At 44.9% G+C, this 18426-nt stretch overlaps 10 protein-coding genes across 10 annotated transcripts; 4 read left to right on the top strand and 6 right to left on the bottom strand.

Moving 5' to 3' along the window:
• Window positions 1–244: 244 nt before the first annotated feature.
• N7469_002486 (rRNA-binding ribosome biosynthesis protein RPF2) lies at window positions 245–1301 on the top strand (the record flags this gene model as incomplete). Its single annotated transcript, XM_056641406.1, has 2 exons — window positions 245–258; window positions 314–1301. 2 exons carry the CDS (start codon window positions 245–247, stop codon window positions 1299–1301), a joined length of 1002 nt encoding a protein of 333 aa, XP_056503900.1.
• Window positions 1302–1792: 491 nt separating this feature from the next.
• On the top strand, window positions 1793–2885 carry N7469_002485 (Tim17/Tim22/Tim23/Pmp24 family protein; the record flags this gene model as incomplete). The annotated part of the gene is made up of 6 exons (XM_056641405.1): window positions 1793–1807; window positions 1885–2000; window positions 2084–2110; window positions 2235–2448; window positions 2532–2755; window positions 2828–2885. 6 exons carry the CDS (start codon window positions 1793–1795, stop codon window positions 2883–2885), a joined length of 654 nt encoding a protein of 217 aa, XP_056503899.1.
• Window positions 2886–3347: 462 nt separating this feature from the next.
• N7469_002484 (uncharacterized protein) lies at window positions 3348–5359 on the bottom strand (the record flags this gene model as incomplete). The annotated part of the gene is made up of 2 exons (XM_056641404.1): window positions 3348–3840; window positions 3897–5359. The coding sequence occupies 2 exons, from the start codon at window positions 5357–5359 to the stop codon at window positions 3348–3350; spliced, it is 1956 nt and encodes a 651-aa protein (XP_056503898.1).
• Window positions 5360–6200: 841 nt separating this feature from the next.
• N7469_002483 (thioesterase family protein) lies at window positions 6201–7061 on the bottom strand (the record flags this gene model as incomplete). Its single annotated transcript, XM_056641403.1, has 1 exon — window positions 6201–7061. The coding sequence occupies one exon, from the start codon at window positions 7059–7061 to the stop codon at window positions 6201–6203; it is 861 nt and encodes a 286-aa protein (XP_056503897.1).
• A 300-nt stretch (window positions 7062–7361) lies between these two features.
• N7469_002482 (uncharacterized protein) lies at window positions 7362–8459 on the bottom strand (the record flags this gene model as incomplete). The annotated part of the gene is made up of 1 exon (XM_056641402.1): window positions 7362–8459. One exon carries the CDS (start codon window positions 8457–8459, stop codon window positions 7362–7364), a length of 1098 nt encoding a protein of 365 aa, XP_056503896.1.
• Window positions 8460–9194: 735 nt separating this feature from the next.
• N7469_002481 (uncharacterized protein) lies at window positions 9195–10597 on the bottom strand (the record flags this gene model as incomplete). The annotated part of the gene is made up of 2 exons (XM_056641401.1): window positions 9195–9910; window positions 10264–10597. The coding sequence occupies 2 exons, from the start codon at window positions 10595–10597 to the stop codon at window positions 9195–9197; spliced, it is 1050 nt and encodes a 349-aa protein (XP_056503895.1).
• Window positions 10598–11182: 585 nt separating this feature from the next.
• Window positions 11183–11626, top strand: N7469_002480 (putative quinol monooxygenase; the record flags this gene model as incomplete). Its single annotated transcript, XM_056641400.1, has 3 exons — window positions 11183–11245; window positions 11311–11423; window positions 11473–11626. The coding sequence occupies 3 exons, from the start codon at window positions 11183–11185 to the stop codon at window positions 11624–11626; spliced, it is 330 nt and encodes a 109-aa protein (XP_056503894.1).
• Window positions 11627–12548: 922 nt separating this feature from the next.
• N7469_002479 (uncharacterized protein) lies at window positions 12549–14062 on the top strand (the record flags this gene model as incomplete). Its single annotated transcript, XM_056641399.1, has 4 exons — window positions 12549–12806; window positions 12864–13030; window positions 13132–13548; window positions 13639–14062. The coding sequence occupies 4 exons, from the start codon at window positions 12549–12551 to the stop codon at window positions 14060–14062; spliced, it is 1266 nt and encodes a 421-aa protein (XP_056503893.1).
• Window positions 14063–14599: 537 nt separating this feature from the next.
• N7469_002478 (DUF3431 domain-containing protein) lies at window positions 14600–15856 on the bottom strand (the record flags this gene model as incomplete). The annotated part of the gene is made up of 1 exon (XM_056641398.1): window positions 14600–15856. The coding sequence occupies one exon, from the start codon at window positions 15854–15856 to the stop codon at window positions 14600–14602; it is 1257 nt and encodes a 418-aa protein (XP_056503892.1).
• Window positions 15857–17488: 1632 nt separating this feature from the next.
• On the bottom strand, window positions 17489–17995 carry N7469_002477 (DUF3140 domain-containing protein; the record flags this gene model as incomplete). The annotated part of the gene is made up of 3 exons (XM_056641397.1): window positions 17489–17690; window positions 17773–17889; window positions 17967–17995. The coding sequence occupies 3 exons, from the start codon at window positions 17993–17995 to the stop codon at window positions 17489–17491; spliced, it is 348 nt and encodes a 115-aa protein (XP_056503891.1).
• Window positions 17996–18426: the final 431 nt, after the last annotated feature.

Raw genomic sequence — 18426 nt, 5'->3', positions numbered from 1 at the left:
ATTTCAATATATTCCATCTTATTCGATTATTCCTGCACTTCCACCGAAAAAAAAAAATCATGAATCATTAAAGAATATTGCCTGTTTTGTAGTGGCTGAGGTAACTATATGATGGTTCTGCCTCAGGCACTTTTGCCCCGGTCGCGCTTATCGATAAGAGCGCCAAGACCGGCCCAAAAGTTTTCTGCGTTTTTTACTCCGAGTCTCTTCGCAAGAGAAACTATCCTCTTCCATTCACACCACAATGTTGCGCGAAGTGTGAGTAAGAGCCGATAACCGAATGCATAATATATCTCTAACAAAGTTTCTGCAGCAAAGCCAAGAATCCGCGCACCGCGCGCATTCTCAAGGCGCGAGAGCCTCAACTCATCGAGCCCCCGAAGAAGACGCTAATTCTCCACGGCACAAAATGTCCCCAAGCATTAGACACCGTGCTGAAGACCTTCCACTCCCTCACAAAGCCTCACTCTGTTCTATTCCACAAGAAGAATGAGAACATCCACCCATTCGAGAATGCCGAGAGCGTGGAATTTCTGGCCAACAAGAATGAGTGTGGTTTGGTTGTATTTGGTAGTAGCAACAAGAAGCGTCCTAACTGCGTGACTCTTGCTCGAATTTTCAACTCATCATTGCTTGATATGTGTGAACTTCTTCTTCTCCCTGCTGCCGGTGACAACGCTATTCCTCCTATCAATGAGCTTACTATGCATGTTGGATTGGGATTGCGGCCCATGATGCTTTTTGCTGGAACTCCGTTTGAAGACCCGACTTCTTCATCGCATGCTATGCTTAAGACTTTCTTCCTTGATATGTTCAAGGGTGAGGAGACGAATGCTATTGATGTTGAGGGCCTGCAATATGTTTTGATGGTTGGTGCTGAGGAACCTCGTGATAACCTCTCGCCTGTTGTCCATCTGCGCTGGTACAAGGTTATTACCAAGCGTAGTGGTCACAAACTTCCTCGTGTGGAACTCCAGGAGATTGGTCCTAAGTTTGACTTCAAGATTGGCCGTATGCGTGCTGCTACTCCCGAAGCCATGAAGGCTGCCATGAAGCAAGGCAAGCGTCCTAACGAGGAGATCAAGACGAAGAAGAATATTAGCATGGACTCGATTGGTGACAAGGTTGGTCGTGTGCATTTGGGCAAGCAAGATCTCAAGGGTCTGCAGACTCGCAAGATGAAGGGTCTTAAGCGTCGGGCGGGTGTGGAGTCGGATGATGATGATGATGAGGATGAGGATATGATGGAAGTTGATGATATCTCGGATGATGAGGGTCACAAGCGAGCTAGGACCGAGTAAGATTGTTGGATTGGATCTACTTGCATTGTTGCGTATCTATTTTCAACGGCGTTTTGGACCGGCTCGGGATTTTTGTGCTTTTTGAGGCCTGTCTGCAGGATGATCATGTATGGCATGGAAAAGTATAGAAGCGCTGCTTCCCAAAACTGTTATTTAGAAATATCAATGACTATGTTAACATTACCATTACCATTACTTCTAGACCATTGTATAATTACTATATTAATCTCTAACTCTTGATTATATCTGATATATACTGTACACGTGACCTGACGTAGGCCGTCGGCTCTCACATGCCTCGGTCGTTTCTCCAGACTTCCGATGCAAACTGCCGTTCCCCTCTCTCTCCCCCAGACATTCTTGCTATTCACTTCAACCTTCGCATGATGCTCCTTTGAACTTGAATCTATTCACCAAGTCAACTCCGTCATTTTAGTACCCCATAGACTTCTTCGTGCAAGGACAACCTCTAACCGAGGTCCTTTCGCGCCATGGATGCGCTTTTGGTGAGTAGTTCCGCAGCACATAACAAATTACAGCAGACAAGTCAAGTACAGCATAGCTAATACAGACATGAATATAGTCCCGTCTGGACGAACTCGTCCTAAAACCCGAATTCCAACCCCTCCTCTCCCTCTTCAAAGGCGCGCGCAATGGTATCGTCTACGGATCAAAAGTGCGCTTTCCGCATGCATTGGTGTATGTCCTTCTTTTCGGAGCTCAAAGCTCTCAACCCCAAAATACTATAGAATCGTCGGAAACTAATATGAGATATAATATAGTATGATTTTACTCTTTCGATCGGGAACGTAAGTTGAATTGCTATACCCCCTCCCCCCCCTCTCTGTCTGACAACACTTCGACCTCGGCATCTACCGAGGATCAATTCCACTTTTCCCTCGGAGCGAACCCGTTAACTTAACTCCCCCATAGCTTCCGACAAAAGATTAAGCTCGTTTTGAATGCTACACGTCTACATGCGCGGAATCTTGCTACTTTCGCAGTTATTTACAAACTTTCCATGATTGTTCTGCGAAATATTAATCCCGCGGATGTTGGTAAAGAGGGTCGTTATGATAGTTTCTTTGCTGGATTATTGGGTGGTTATGCGGTTTTTGGTCGGCAGCGTGGAAGTATTAGCCAACAGGTATGTTCTCGCAAGCCATCCTTCTTTTTGGCATATGCTCTTTTTGTATGAGAGAGTGGAAGCTAAAGAGTATAATCTTTTAGATCGTGATCTACGTTTTCGCGCGTGTGATGCTCGCTCTCGCTAAAATCGCCATTCAACCGAATATTCACCCTCTTTCTTCTCTTATTACGCCCGAAGCTCGAACAACGATGACTGATAATGCCTGGCCTGTTTTCGCCAGTATGACCTGGGCTTCTGTCATGTATATCTTCCGCTGGTACCCGGATACCCTTGCTTCGAGTCTGCGGAGTAGTATGGTGTACATGTATGTCTTGCCTGATGATGATGATATACCTAGTAGAGGAAGCTTTTTCTTGTACTAACGATTGCTAATTAGTTACTCGGATTCGGATCACTGGGACTCATTGCGGACATTGTTCCTACATAATAAATGATCGAGAAATGACCGGGTGTCATTTCGCTTTTGTCCAACTGGCTTTGGATTATTTGTGTATAGCGCGGAGTACATTTTTTTTTTCTTGCCTTGTCTTCTTTGGGTTTGACCGGATTTCATATGACTGGTTCCATGATGTGCATTCCTGGTATTCTCTTGTTTGTTTATACCGCTGATTTGTACTATGAGAATGGGCTTTGTTCCTCTTGTTTCTTTTCGTGTCCTTATTTTCTTGCATAGAATATGAGTATTATATAGGTTGATATCTACATCTGACGATACTAGATCCGAGACTATCGGTAGGATACAACTTGATTAAGATAATGGATTATTAAGAACCAATTTTAGATCGTTCGATTGAGGTATCAATAAAAAGAGTAGTCGTTAATACACATTCATGAAGGGAAGATTGGGTATTCGGGCAATATCGCCAAATTATACTTGATTCCAATCAAGAAAAGTCTTAAGCCTGGGGATTTCCATCAATTTCCACCAGGACCTTCAAATCTCCATCCATCCACTCGGTGGTATAAGCTGTGAGAAGAGCAATATTCCAATCTTTATCAACCTGAATAGGAGTTAAACCTTGCGGTAACCAGGCCTTGACCTTCCACAATGCAGGAGATTCTCGAGTTTGCTGAGGATTATGCTCTAAAGAGTTTGATCCATTCAGGTTCGGATAACGGCGGATAATCGCCTGTTTAACCGTCTCAACGTCCGGACACTGGCCAGCTAGAATGTCCAAACGAGGTAGAATGCGTTTGCCTTGTTGAAGAATATTGATCCGAATATAAGTTTGAGTCTGTGGGGAGACATTATTTGTAGAGGTGGTTGTATTTGGTTGAGGTTGGGTGTGAAAATGATTGTCTTGCCCTTGAGTGGGATGATGGGCGCCTTCTCGTGAGGCAATGTTTTCCCGAATGATCCTTGATACATCACGCGTAATACTGGAAGCACTGTTTCTGCGTGTCAGTTATGAACATGATATAGTTACGGGCTTCATGGAACTTACAATTCATCTTTTGCTGGCAGGTTGCGACCTCCTCCAATACGCCACGGTAGACCCGACGCAGTGTTTGAGTGAATGATGCGATTGATGTTTTCATCTTCGCATATAGCCGGGCAGTCGTAGTTACCATTGTGAACAACATAGTAATGGCTATCAACAGCAGCCACTAAGCCACGCCAATCGGGTTGTTGGAGGCCCGAAAGGGACCACAGGTTATCCAGCTCGTAGTTCTGATTGTATAGATCATAAGACCTGGCCATTTCATTCCAATCCACATTATACCCGTCCATCAATAGATCTGTCAGTCCAATTTCCAACGGCTGCTCAGCATCCATAGGAGGAGGCTGTGGTACTGGGAGTGGAGGTGGAGGCATCGAATGACTGAGACTATCTGCACGATGCTCCTGACTATGTAACTGAAGCTGTTGTTCGGGGGAATATCGTGGACCACCCATCTCAGGGAAGCTTTCGTTGGTTTTCCGTCGGCGACGATCATCGGAGCCACCTCCTTTGCGAGTTTCGATTGCATACTGCCGTTGACGTTCGTTCGTAACCATTCTTCGGAGTAAAGGGATCACTAGCGAGATGATTTTCTGAGAATCGCGAGGCCATATGTAAGTTCTTGGTCCCATGCCCTCGTTGACAACATTTTCGCCAAAGAGTCGCTCTCCATTACCCTCGTTGTCCAGAAAAGCTCTTGCGCAATTCCAGAGTCGCAGCTTAACCATTTCAGTGTCTCCTTTGCCCCTTTGTCCGACGCAGTCACGCCGCTCAGGGTGATTGTCATCCAGCATATATCCCTTCGCTGCGGCTTGGAGATGTAGAAAGTTCTCCGGTGACAGTTCAAGTGACGAAAATAATTTCGACATTGGTGGCCTAGTCTGCTTTTTGTTGCTTGACGGTTGACGGAAAAGCGCAGCGGCAGAATGGACGCCAACAGCACGCGCATCAGACAGCGACTGTGAAGGCACAGGTCGAATGTTTAGGTTATCGCCAGGATGTCCATGTTGGGTAGGTTGGTGTTGATAGTTTTGCTGCGAACCACTGAAGCCAGCACCTGCTAGCTGAGGATCCAGATTATCGTCGTTTCTTTTTCTTTTCTTGGAAACAGTACGGCTGAGCCCGGCCGATTGCGAATGGTCATTTGGTACTCTCAAGTGTCTTCCGCCGCCCATTCCGGAGCCAAAATGTGTGTCACTAAACGTGTCGTCGCCGAGATGAATATCTGCGGCATACCCATCAAGTTGATTTGAAGCTGCATCTGCGGTAGCAGCCATTGTTGCTGCAGCTGTCCATTCGCTGACATCATGGTCTGCTGCAGCAGTGGCTGCTTCCACCAAGCCCGCTAGCTGGTTGTCATTCGGCGTGTATGCGCTGTTAGGGTCGACGTTGATATTGGCCGATTGCGCAGGCATGTTCACGGTCGATGTAGGATTATGTTTGTATTCGGAGGTAGAGTTAGACATGGCGGGAGATCAGCGAAGACCGAGGTAACAATATGCTCGGCGTTGTATGTTGCAAATCCACTAAATCAAATTTCGGAGTCTGGAGCGCGTAGTTTACTCCGGGTATATGCGCTTTAGATGTTATTCAACTCGCTCACCACAAATTCTATTCGTATTTTGTAAAGCCAAGCTCGGAATAGATCGCGGCGCAAATGTCTTGGCCAAAACAGACGATAGATGATACAAGCGGCGAAGGATTTGGTGAGGAAAGAAGGAGACAAGCTGGGGACGAGTCACTATTATCACCCCGAAGCCACGCCCCGAGAGGGGTGGTCAATCGTGTTGAATATTGAAGCGATGTAGCTTGGAGCTCAAGGAACTCCGGCGATAAGACAGCAACGCGACGACGGTTTGGATGTTTGGTTGGTTTGAAGGAACGACAGACAGTGCAAACTGAGAAGTCACGTGGAATGGGGACACAGTGTCATGTGATACTCAGAGTACACGTGATATGTCTGCTTTGGGACATCCCAATTAGGAAATATCCATTCCAAACAACACGCGCAACAACATTCTCTCTATCTCTCATTGCTAGTGACTAGCTAAACATCGCCCTTCACTCTAAATCTGAGATTCCACTCGCAATGGCCTGATAGCGTTCAATTACATGGCTATTTCCAATAACCTCTGGGATTTACTAAATCATTCGAAACATCTACGATAATTTTGGGACTGGAGTCCCAACTCCTTGGATGCAATTAACTGAATTGTATAATTGTATAATTGTAAATTGAATTGCTGGGTGATCTATATCGTAAGAAAAAATAGCCATGACCCTAACAAATCTAAGTATACAAAACCATCAAATCCTCGATTCCGCAGTCTTTGGTCTGAGCATGGTCTTCTGGGTCATACTCGCCAGCAATTTCCCATCCGCATTGAAAACCCGTCCTTCACTAAGCGCTCTCGCATTCCTCGCACCGCAAGTCTGTCTCTCGCTAACATGCCAATTCTGCACATTAATATCATGGGTTAAGAAACGAAGTGCAAAGTCGAGAGTCGCGCAGGCACTAGCTTTATCCAAAGTGTAACCCGAATGATTGGCTGGAATATACGCTAGTCCACGATCCATACAGAACGCAAGAGCAGACATGCGCTCAGCCTCGGTATACAGGGCATCGTTCACTCGAAACCGGTCAGCGGAGATGATAGCAGATGTGTTCAATCCACCAATTTTGGGAGAATGTGGATGGACCTCGAAAAACTTGTCGAGGACTTTGTATAATCCCGGTTCTTCTGTTTGCTCTCTCGCCATTTCTTCTGCTGGAGAAGACGGGATGGGAACTTGTGGATGAACGGAGTAATTCACCATATCAACCGGTTCGTCGATGTGGAAATCAGCTGTGGCGATTAAACATAAGTGTTCGGAATCGCCTTCGAACACGCGGAGATGTCTTGTTATGAAGGTTCGTGTGTCACGGATGCGCTCGACGCGACAGATGAGTTTCTTGGATCGGCTGGCCGGCCGCACGAAATAGCCATTGATGGAATATAAGCGATGACCATATGTGACAGTTGAATAGGCCGCACTGACCGCGATGGCTAGTACGTTTCCGCCATAAGCCCAGTCGGCTAGATCGCCCATGCGGATGGGAGGGACGACAGATTCGTAGCAATCCGTACTGATTTGTTGAACAGCAATTTGTTCTTTGAGAGAGATCATACTGAGGGTGGTTCTGGTATCATGGATTATGATAAACCATGCAGGTATCGGCTCCAGACTTTATAATCAGTCGACTCAGTGGAGATTATGTTGTGATCCCATAATATTGTAATCAACTGTCGGTTCCGAGGTAAATTCAATACACGATCTAAGGATCCATCTTTGATCATGGATGATCAACCATTTTTATCGATGCTTGCAACGCACGCCTAACATCTGTCTTCCTGAACCCAGGTGCACGGCCGAGTATGATGAGTCCAGGGAGGAGGCCTGGAGAGTTTAGTTTATAGATCAACACAATCATGATATAATCGAATACTCACGTGAAAAGAAAGCCTCAATGTCCACAGTATACAGCTGGCTTTTACCACCACCTGCTGCTAAACCCGGCCTGTACACCATAGGAAACAGACCACTCTTGGTATCTACTCCGTGATGCCTGAGATAACCCTCCACGTCGCGGCTATCAAACCACTCCCCTCCAAGCCCATAAGTATCCAGGGCCCCGTCCCCTTCCAAATCAAAATCCGACCACGGTAATATCCCTAGAATCCGCCGTGGTGGCCGACTGTTCACCGGGTATATCGCATTTCCTTCTTCATCAAGATCCGGAAAATGCGTGCCCGCGCCCCCAATGCTGTAAAACGGTAGACTAAGGATCTCAAGAGGGTCTGAGTTGCTCCCCTGCAATATCTGCCGGAAACGCGGTTGAGTCTTACATCGATCCCTTGCACAGGGGAACAGTCGAAACACGCGGTGATTTTCACGTGGATCGGAATTGGGGTCTATGAAAAGACGATATGTATGCTCAAGACAGTATCGCTGTAACCTACGAGCGAACCCAATTTCCTGAAAAGAATATGTATGATTTTCAGTTGGTAGAGAGGGAGGTAGTGCACATTGCACGGGTATTTGATCATTCATGCTGAGTAGTTGAACTTGGTTTTCAGAGTCATTCGGAGATGGCTCAATAAGTGAGCCAGGACGCATGATTTCATCGTCATCCGCTACTATTCCTTCAAGGAGCTTTAGACGCTCATAGATATCCGGATGTGAGACATGCAATTGTGCCTCTTTGGCGACTTCGGATAGTTCGGTGACATGTCGAACAGCAGCACGCATCCTTTCTTGAAGCTGTTCAGCTTGGGTGATAGATTTTAGAAAAGCAGCTTGCTTCTTCTCTCGGTATGTGCGCTGTGCGCGGCGGATTTGACTGCGACGACTGTCGGATAGAATGGCGTTGCCACTTCCGTCTAGACGAGGGCGTCCGGCCCGCTTTGATCGAGTGAGCTTCATCTCTGGGGGTGATGTGGATTGAATTGGTTGAGTCTTCTCATTTAGCGACTTGCCAGTCGCGTGCTGTTTCCCATCAGATTTACTTTTGTCCTGCGAATTCATTATGCTGGTCCAGAGGAGTCAAAATTGTGTCACATGCAAAATTATACTCCGTTTATCTAATCAGTAAAATCCAGCAATTCAACACCCAACATTCTATTCCTCAACATTCTAACTATGCACTGATAATTGGAATTATCTTCTTCCAAGCTCATTCTAAGACTGTTGCTACAATTGACTATCTACTTGAAGGTTTGGATATGAATGAGCCGTTGTGATAATCCTGTATCCAAAAAGTCACCAATTGTCCGACTTGACTCTACGAGGTTCGTGATATATTTCCATTGACGTAGTGCATCAATTCTCTACATGAGAATGATCTCTTCACTGCCCATTTATACCAACTTTATACACTCCACAATGGACGTCAAAATGTGCCCGTGGTGCCATCCGAGGTATAACCTCAAGTCCCGCTCGATCGTAATGACCTCTGATCAATCAACCAGAATACAGGAGTACAAGTCTTCTTTCGTGGATAACAGAGAGAGCACAGAGAAAATTGAATGGATTTACTAGAGCCCAGATCATCATATCTGGACATACCTGCAGAGTTCTAATTCTCGACCTACTCCAGTAATGATATCACCATCGACTACGAATTCTGTTGTATTGCACAAAGAAAAGAGTTTAGCATCTAAATTTAGGTTTTGCGCAACAATGATAACTGGCTCGCTATTCCAAGTTGGAGAATGAATTATTCGAATTTTTGGGCTGTTGGCTATTGAAGATCTACAAAGCTTAACCAACAACCTCCAATGCTTCATCGACCCGTCCGTACATAGCATGAATAATATCAAGGAGATAGTTATTCCTCGGTTGCCATGGCCATGTGTGCGCAGTTCTAGGTAGTTCATCTTCCGCTTTGGAAATGTAAGTCGAACTCAGCTCCAACATCCGCCGTTGTTCCAAATGCATCGATTTCGGTACGCGTGGGATGATAGCTGCGCCGTTTCTCTTCTTGAGATACTTCAAGAGACGGCATAAAAGTATACCAGTCACATCAGCACCCAGGGTCCATGAAATGTTCGTATATCCGATGACTAACGCTGCGTTGGGAAGATCCTGCATCATCATTCCTCTCCACATGAATTTCTCATTGAGATGAAATCTTTCGCTGCCGATGACTATGCGAATACCACCGGCAAATTGAATCTTGAGACCGGTAGCCGCAACAATAATATCAGCGTCCAAGAATTCTCCAGAGGTCAATTCAATACCCGAACCTGAGATTTGTTTGATAGTGTCCGTTTTTATTTGTACATTCCCCTTGTGAAGACTTTTGAAGAAATCACCATCAGGGCAGACGCAGAGTCGCTGATCCCAGGGTTTGTATTTAGGATCGAAATGCACATCGTATGAAATGTGTTCTGGAAGTTGTCGTATTGTAGCGTGACGAATCATCCCGCCGAGCTGAGTTGGGAAATATGCGACAGAAGAGGAAGAACATTCGTGAACTGATGAGTTTCAGTATACGATTTATCTTTGACGACATCGCAGTGGGAACCAGGTGGGCGAGCCAACTCTTTCGAATCTTCCGATTAGGTAAAGACAGGATATAGGAAGGACTTCGTTGAAGCATTGTCACTTCGCTGGCGTTTTCTGTGAGTTTGGGACAACAGTTATAGCGGTTGCGCCGCTACCAATAACAACGACTCTTTTGTCCGTGTAATCCAAACCTGGTATCTCAGTCCTTAAGGGCTCCTGGTAGTCATAGTATCCGGTGCCAAATACAATGAAGCGGGACTTGAATACCTTCGGTTCGCCGAGGTGGATTGCATTGATGTACCACATATTCTCGGCTCCTGACCAGCGTACAGTATCGACGTTGTGCCCATAGAGAATCCTCTCTGTAATGCCATGTTGGAAATTGCTTTGCTCAGGTATTCTTTGATGGCGGATGCTTCTGCAATCGGATTTGAAGCGGTCCATGGATGCCAGGAGAAGCCGAACGTGAACAGGTCTGAATCAGATCTGATACCCGGATAGCGAAAAAGATCCCAAGTACCTCCTAGAGAGGCCCTTGCCTCTAGCATTGTATATTTCAGATCAGGGAATTGGTTCTGGAGGTGATAGGCAGTGTTCAGACCTGAAATACCAGCCCCGATAATAATGACTTCGAATTCAAGGCATGAGTTCGGCATGTTGGCGCCTAGAATGTTGTAGAGCTTTGCAACAAAATATTTGAGTCCTCAGCAAGATGAAAGTAATCTCTGCATTTTTAAGGTCTGTTTAAGCTACTTCCCCTTTCTCGGATTGCTGAAAGGCCGAGGCACCTGCATCGTTCGAGTCTTCTCTCTCCCGATGGCGGCCTCTGGAAGTTCTAAGTTGTCTATTACAATATCATACAGATCCGAAATTGTTTATTATGGTCTGCTGCTCAATAGCCTCGGCCAATTAGAAGGGGTCTTTCATATGGCCTCAGAATCAGTACCATATCGTGGCAAAAATGTGGTATCATGGAAATATGAAACATTCGATAGACCCTACAAAGGATTACAATATCCAAGCCTGATCCTACCACAAGGTTTCTTCTGTGAAGGGTACTCTTCTGTGAAAGGTACAAGTAGTTTCACTGAGGGATTCTTCTTTCATTTATTTACCGAGGATCATTCCTGTGCTCTGCTATAAAACTTGAGCTTGATAATATTTTACCCGTGGAGTATTAAGGCCCTCGCGATCAAGGCAGACCGTTTTCCTATCAACCTACATCCATTGAACTCTCCACCATGTCTTCCGATACTATTCACAACATCGTTACACTCGTTACTGACGAGGAAAACATTGGTCAAGTATGCCAAAAGCAGCAATTTCTCCATAGCTCCACGAGGTCTGCTAATCAAATGATAAATGATAGTTGATTGAGGCGTTCGACAAGTTCTCTCGGCATGTTCAGGCCCATGAGCCAGAAACACTACTCTATTACTCTGTTCAACCAAAGGGACAGAATCAGTTGGTTATCATCGAAAAGTGAGTCAATCCCGTGCATAATTCCCACACGATTCATCTAACATCGAAGGCGAAGATACACGAACGAGGAAGCATGGAAAACCCATGTCCAGTCAGAAGCTTTTAAGGGGTTCAGCAAGGCATTGGCAGGAATCTTGAAGTCACCTCCGGATATCAAGACTTCTATTTTCTCAAGTGGGTTTGAGACGAGATCTCGGATGTAATTTGGATAGCTCTATTAGGCAAGAATTCGTTCGGGATATACACGATGTCCCATGTACAGCCTAGAGTAGAAGCTTTATTATTAAGACAGGAGAAAGCAGAATTGGCAATGAAGAGATTCAAGGAGTGTTAAGTTTATCGTGTTTAATCCTAAATAGAGCGTGGATGAGTGCTTCAAGCTCATAGACTCACGTCTATGAGCTTGAAGCACGATAAAACACCGGAAAATTCAAATATGAGGATAGAAATTTCATTCTAGCTTGATAATACTACTTCTTTTGTTGGGGATTATGGACCTCGGCTGGACATAATTGAACATTGAACTCGCCTCTTTCGAGTACAATACGACTCGCGATTTCACAAAGTCCGAATCATGCGCCCGAGTCTACAAAAATTGAACAAATAGGGGAAAATTTTGAATATACTAATCATCTCTCCTGCTAGTACAATCAAAATGTAAAATTTCTGTAATATCTAGCTCATCCTAGGGTGCCAATGCCTTTGAAGAGAGATATTGTAATCGCCGAGTCTAGAGACCCACCCCCGGTGAGCCTTGATTATATTATCCCCATTCAACATTCTTTTACATAGTACAGTTCGACATATGATGCTCAAAGATCAGAATTTTTTGGAGTTGATGATTGACCAGTGATTCACAATTGCATAATTGTGCTTGCTTTTGTTGGGTCAAGACCCAAGGCAATACATTCGCTCGGAATACTTAAATGGTACCACCCACAATTCTAGAATAATTTGTTGAAGGCTCATCAACTTTTTTAAAGGATTGAGTCACGGACAAAATCAACTAGATGACTGGTTCTATGTATGTCGAGAACATATTGTTTCATGAGGAAATCAGAGGTTTTGCTTCAGCTCAATCTCAATGCTAACGAGGTGAAAAGAAAGGAGACTAAGACCGGCAACATGTTCGAAAGTATGCTTTTACCTGAATACCAACGGACGGCCATCTGTATAGCCCTGATAGTTACTTCTATCAGCTATATGGTGGTCGTTAGAAGATTCCGATACCGCCGCAGAGCAAAAATCGAGTCTCCATTTGGACCCGGCAAGAGAGACTTGTCAAGCATGACTATCAAAGAAGCTTATTCTATTATGACTGAGCTGCAAGAACTTGAATTCCCATATGCCTTTTCCAAGGCTCGGAAGATAGCTTTACTCAAGGTGAAATCGTACTCTCAATCTTTCATGGTCGTAGCTAATATGGTACATTCGAATTAGGCTGGTGGTATTCCAACCATGTCTAAGCTTTTCGCTGTTACTGGTCAGAACAATAAACGGAATTCTGGAAAACGGGCCGTTGATACAGAGATTCTTCTACGTGAATCTCAATCCCAGCCTCGAGACTCCGATCGCTACATGAGAGCTGTTGCGAGAATGAATTACTTGTTCGTAAACGATATTGCTAAGTTGATTCAGCTTTCGATGTCCTATGCAACCATCATAATCAAAACTGAATAATTTCTTTACTAACTTTCAATCCTACTAGACATGACCGATATCGACGAGCGAACAAAATCACGGACAAAGATCTCCTTCATACCCTAGGCGACGGCCTCGCGGAGATCCTCAATGTAATCGAAAGGGAAGAATGGCGCGACCTTACCGACGTCGAGAGATGTGCGGTTGGAATCTTTCACAAAAATCTAGGTGAGGATATGGGTATTCCTTTTGATCCACTTCCTTCAAATACAGCAGGTTGGAAAGACGGCTTGCATTTTGCTCTGGAGTTGAAGGAATGGACAATCCGATATGAAGAAGAAGTGGCAAAGCCTACGACAACTGGTGATCAATATGTGAGGATATATGTTGATTCAGCATTATCATCACTACCAAGCTTTGCGAGAAGTCTTGTGCGACAGATGTTGGGTGCTGATTTGGACGATGTGATGAGGGCTAGTCTTTGGTGAGTACTTCTAACGGTCCCCCATTGACTCAAAAACGGATCTACCCGAATCGTGTATCCTTTATAATTAGTACTTATACACTGCTACAGCCTCGAATCTCCAAATCTGGCTTTTGCCCTAGTGCTCTCTCTTATACGAAATATACGAAAACTATCTCTTCGATACCTCGCACTACCGCGTTCTGAAACGGCCGCAGTCAAATTAGTCGATGAGAAACCAAGCCCTGACACCAAATTATATAACTTCGGGAGAAAGGGACTTCAACCGTGGTATATGAAGCCGACATTTTGGTCCAAATGGGGCCCTGGTTCGTGGCTAGTTAGAGGGTTTGGAGGTAAAGTCCCTGGATCGCGCGGAGATCGTTATCATCCACAAGGATACGATTTAATGACTATTGGACCTGAACCTCAGAAGGGCAAAGGGATTGAGGAGATGCAAACTGATATTGAGGTTATGAAAGCGAGAGGTGTGGCTACATGTCCCTTCTCGAACGTCAAGAACGGTGAATTGTAAGGGATGTTCAATTCGAGGAGAATATGACACTTAAGGTAAACATTGGAAGATGGCAGATTATAATGCCTAAGCAGCTTTGTGATACAATTTGAAAGAAAGAGAGAGAGAGAGAGAGATGATGGTGATCTTCTTCATTGGTGTAGTATTGGAGCCCATAACTTTATTTGTTAGCAAGAACCGTTGATTTGTACGTTTCGACATTAACACACCTGTGAAATCCTCTAGCTCTTCGGTGAATTATGTGGTCTTTAATCAATAGTATGCTCGTCAACTCGCTTGGATGAGAATTCCAAAGAAAAGTGTTGTTATACATACAATTGTGAAGAAAGAACTTGAGATATCAAAATCGCTGTACTACTATAACCTCAGTAGATGATCCTAGATGAAAGACAAGCTGTAGACAAAAATTTAGGCCTCTCTAATTGTGAACTGGCCAATAAAATCTTCTAACGCCAATGAGAAATACAAGAAGAAACGATGTAGATAGAAAGAAAGATGATGATGTCGTATTATGGGAACTTCATCCCACTCAAGAGTCTAGAAACCATCGCCCTCCTTCCAGGGCCGACCTACTTCTTCGGCACGAAGTCTTGGGTTGTCACCGCGAGCAATGGCGTTTTCAAGCATAGCTTCCACCTCTCGCGTTTTGGCAGCATACGAATCTTCGTTCTCGGATTTGCCGCCTGGTGGTGGAATATTCAAGTTCATAGTTTCATCCAAATGACCATCAAGATCCTTAGTTTCCTCAAGATCCTGCGACATCCACATCCAGTTATCGACTTCTTGAGCTAACTCATCACGTTCTGCCTGTGCAGCCTTGAATGCTTCGAACCCGGCCATACCGCCAAAACAGAATCCATACCCATCACACAGACAAACGCTCTCGTCTGGACAAAGAACCGGCTCACCGGCGAAAACGTATTGCCAAAGATATTCCCAGATTCGTCCGGCGATGTAATCGCTTAAGGTGGTTTGAAGAAGCCAGTCGCGATAAAAGATGTAGCGTGAACGTGGAATTGTCCGAATACGCTCTTTTGACAGGGCGAATTGAGCACAGCACGGCTGCGCCAGGACCGACGGGACCGGCTCGTCGGGGAAAATTTCACTCCAAGCTCGTGCAAGCATTACTTCCTCTTGTTTTGACTCATCGGGCTCAATTGCACCAGGGTGCATCCAATCCGGACATCCAGGGCCCAAGCCGCAGCGGAGATTCATGTAACCTTCTCGGATGACGCGGTTTAAATTCAATCGTCGCACTGTCTCTGCGGTATCGCCATTAAATAGGAAATCGTTATGCCAGGCATTTTGGTGTGCGTGTATGAATACCGAAATGTCCGTAAGCTCGTCGTAGAAATCGATGACATATGAGAGATAGATCATGACCTCGTGGCCCTTGTTTTTCGGTGGGTGGAGAGGTGCTGAAGGATCATTCGCGACGTAAATTGCTGTTTGCCAGTCTGGTAATTCCTGTTCTATCCAACTGACATCTTCCTCTGTTGTGCGTGGTACGACGAGTCGTTTCGTATATTGCGCGCCGAGTGGTTTGGGGATTCCGGGAATGAAATTTGGTCCGGGTACGAATGGGCGTGTATTCACATGGCCTGTACTAATATTATATGCCATGGACCAATTTGTACTGGCGCTGGAACCATGAGAGGTGACATATTCTCCCAGGCCAACGGCCTGCGGGACCTTATCCCATCCGTGGGGTTGGCGCAAGGCGCGAGCCGTGAGTAAGACGAAGGTGAAGAAGCAGAACCCGAGGAAGAGGACCGCTCGTCGTGAGAGAATCATGGAAGGAGATTGGTTGGACCGGGGGGTGAGACGCAGAGAATTGGTCTGTCGTACAGGGCAAAGGTTAGCTGCGTTGGTCCGACAAGATGCCAACTGTCGGATCCCATGGCATGTGGCATTTGCGCAAGGGTGAGAAAGAGAGATGAGCTTCTGGGAATGCCCCCTGCTCAAGAATTGCATAGTAAAACGTACACGTAGATCAGGGGTAAATCATTGCAGTCGACAGGGCGGTCTCATTGCAGAGGATTCAGTACAATTGCAAAGAGGAAGTGTTGAAAAGATGGATGAGACGGGGTGTACGGATATACGCCACTGATTGACCTGTTAAAGTGCAATCAAGCGTCAAGTCTAGCCACGATTGATCCATTGCGGACCATCGAAGGAGGTTGTGGACGAATCGAAATTGTCGAAAAGCGGCCGGCGGTGGATCGCCGCGGAGCACCGCCCCTGATGATGACGACTCTTCATTTTATACTCTGCTATACACTCGACATTGTTTGGTAGATTGTTACATTTGACTATGGACTGATAGAAGATCTGATATTTATTGTGATAGATTCGTGAAATTTATAAATTGCGGGATCTTGAGATCTCAAAATGCTATTACTCTCTTACCGAGTTAGTATGTACATGGACTAAATTATTGGCAAGGGCTTCTAATTGCATCAATCAATTGATTCGATAATGAATGAATATGTTCCTGTTTGCACTTTTCATACAGTGATACACGGTGATGGCATTGGATTCAGACATCCGTGTCTGAATTGGGTATGTCATAGTTAGTATAATTAGTATACATTCTGTCACCTCCTAAGTGTGGAACCATAGAAAGAACCAGATTGGAATCTATAGATTTTACGAGAAGGGCCTTCTTCTCCTCACTGGAATGAGATCGGACTTTACTAGTAGTATACTGGGTAACTACAATTCAACGATAGATCAATGGACATAGCCAGGTCCAGCCATTATAGCACTCCGTAGTGAGGAGATATCAAAATGCCAGCCATTGGCCTGTGAGCAGTATCTCATCAATGGCGCAGGCCCATTCTTCCCGGGTTCTTTTTATCCGACACTCTGTCGAGATATCTCATTCCAGAGTTATACTCACTGTAGAGAGCAAAGTGAATGAGTCAAATTAGTCAACTCTTCAAACCCTTTTGTCTTCATCGAGACTGCAGAGAGCCGGTGCAACGAAGAGCGACGACGATGCAAGACACGATTTCATATTGATTGTACCATAAAATGCATATTAACTACAAGGGGCATTTAAATGGAAAAGAAGACGATTCGCCTTTCTATGGAAATGCGATTATGTCCCGGTTAAGCAATAAGCCAAGCAATGGATGGGTCTCGCCATGACGATCTGGTGTGATCTACGATCTACGATCTGTATGGGGCCAAATACTAAATCGGCGCATTTGACAACTAGTCTCTCTATGCAATTCAATAAATATAGTCCCAGAATCGTGACTTGATTTGGTTTTCAAATTTGTTCCATTTCAGTATAAACACTGTGACGAATTCCACCAGAGCATCAAAGATTGCCTTGAAATTTTGACCGGGAATATCTTGATCTACGAAGTCAAGGGCGTGACTTCGTCAACCTTGAAGCAGTTCTTAACAGAACAGAATTTATGCTTTCAAAGGATCGTGACCCCAATTCTTCAATGACTTGTAACTCTTGCTATTGGTATCCTGCTTAGCTTTCTCTTCCTGCGCAAGATGACGCTTATTATAAGCCACCACGCGTCGCATATGATCAATATCCGAATCACTGTATTTGGACGGATCTTTGTTCGGATTATGAGAAAGGATATCAACGATTTTTCGGCCGCTTTTTAGATAAATTTTGTCAGTGCTGATCTTCCCCAATAGAAGCTTATGCTAGCAGTCCGGTTATCACGATGCGTACGCACCTCTCGTGGCCGATTGTCTCTCCCGAGTCTCCTTGCCAGCCTGATTCCTGGGATTGTTCCTCCTTCAGCCAATCTCTCAGTTCATTTGCTGTCATGTTAACGAGCTCGTTGAACTCTCTGGTATATGTCAGCGTTGACATGGATGTTCCAACGTAACTCAAGGGTGAGCTATGTTCTTTTCATGATTGACTTACTCAATGACTGTCTCGCTATCTTTGACCATTATGTCGGTTGTAGAGGGATAAGTATAATGTTGAGTGTTGATTAAGAAGATTGAATTGCATTTTGTTCTTCTATAAATGTCAATGGAGATGATATACTGGCCGGCTGGTCAAGTTGACGTCATGAACCAATATTTCCTTCTGATGGTGCTTTACGAAGGGACGAATTCAATTCAAATTTCAGGTTTAAAGTGTTCTAGATCCATGACGGAAACGGACATTAGATCCAGTACTCTAACAGTCCGGTGTAGAGTTGGACTTTCAAGTTCTAGCAAGGGGTGTCGGAAGAAGAGCTACGTAAGATATCAGTTCATCTTCCCGATCGATCTGCGATCGCACTTGGTGATTTGCTAGTAGATATCATAAAGCACACTAGCACAGAAGGTAGACTGAATATTATCTGTAATGAAAGATTGATTTATTTCTCAAGTTA

Source organism: Penicillium citrinum, assembly GCF_028827155.1.
Source record: "Penicillium citrinum strain IBT 23319 chromosome Unknown utg000002l:1.0-3833315.0:1.0-3834789.0, whole genome shotgun sequence".
Lineage (NCBI taxonomy): Eukaryota > Fungi > Ascomycota > Eurotiomycetes > Eurotiales > Aspergillaceae > Penicillium > Penicillium citrinum.
This window is presented reverse-complemented; position numbering and strand designations above follow the sequence as displayed.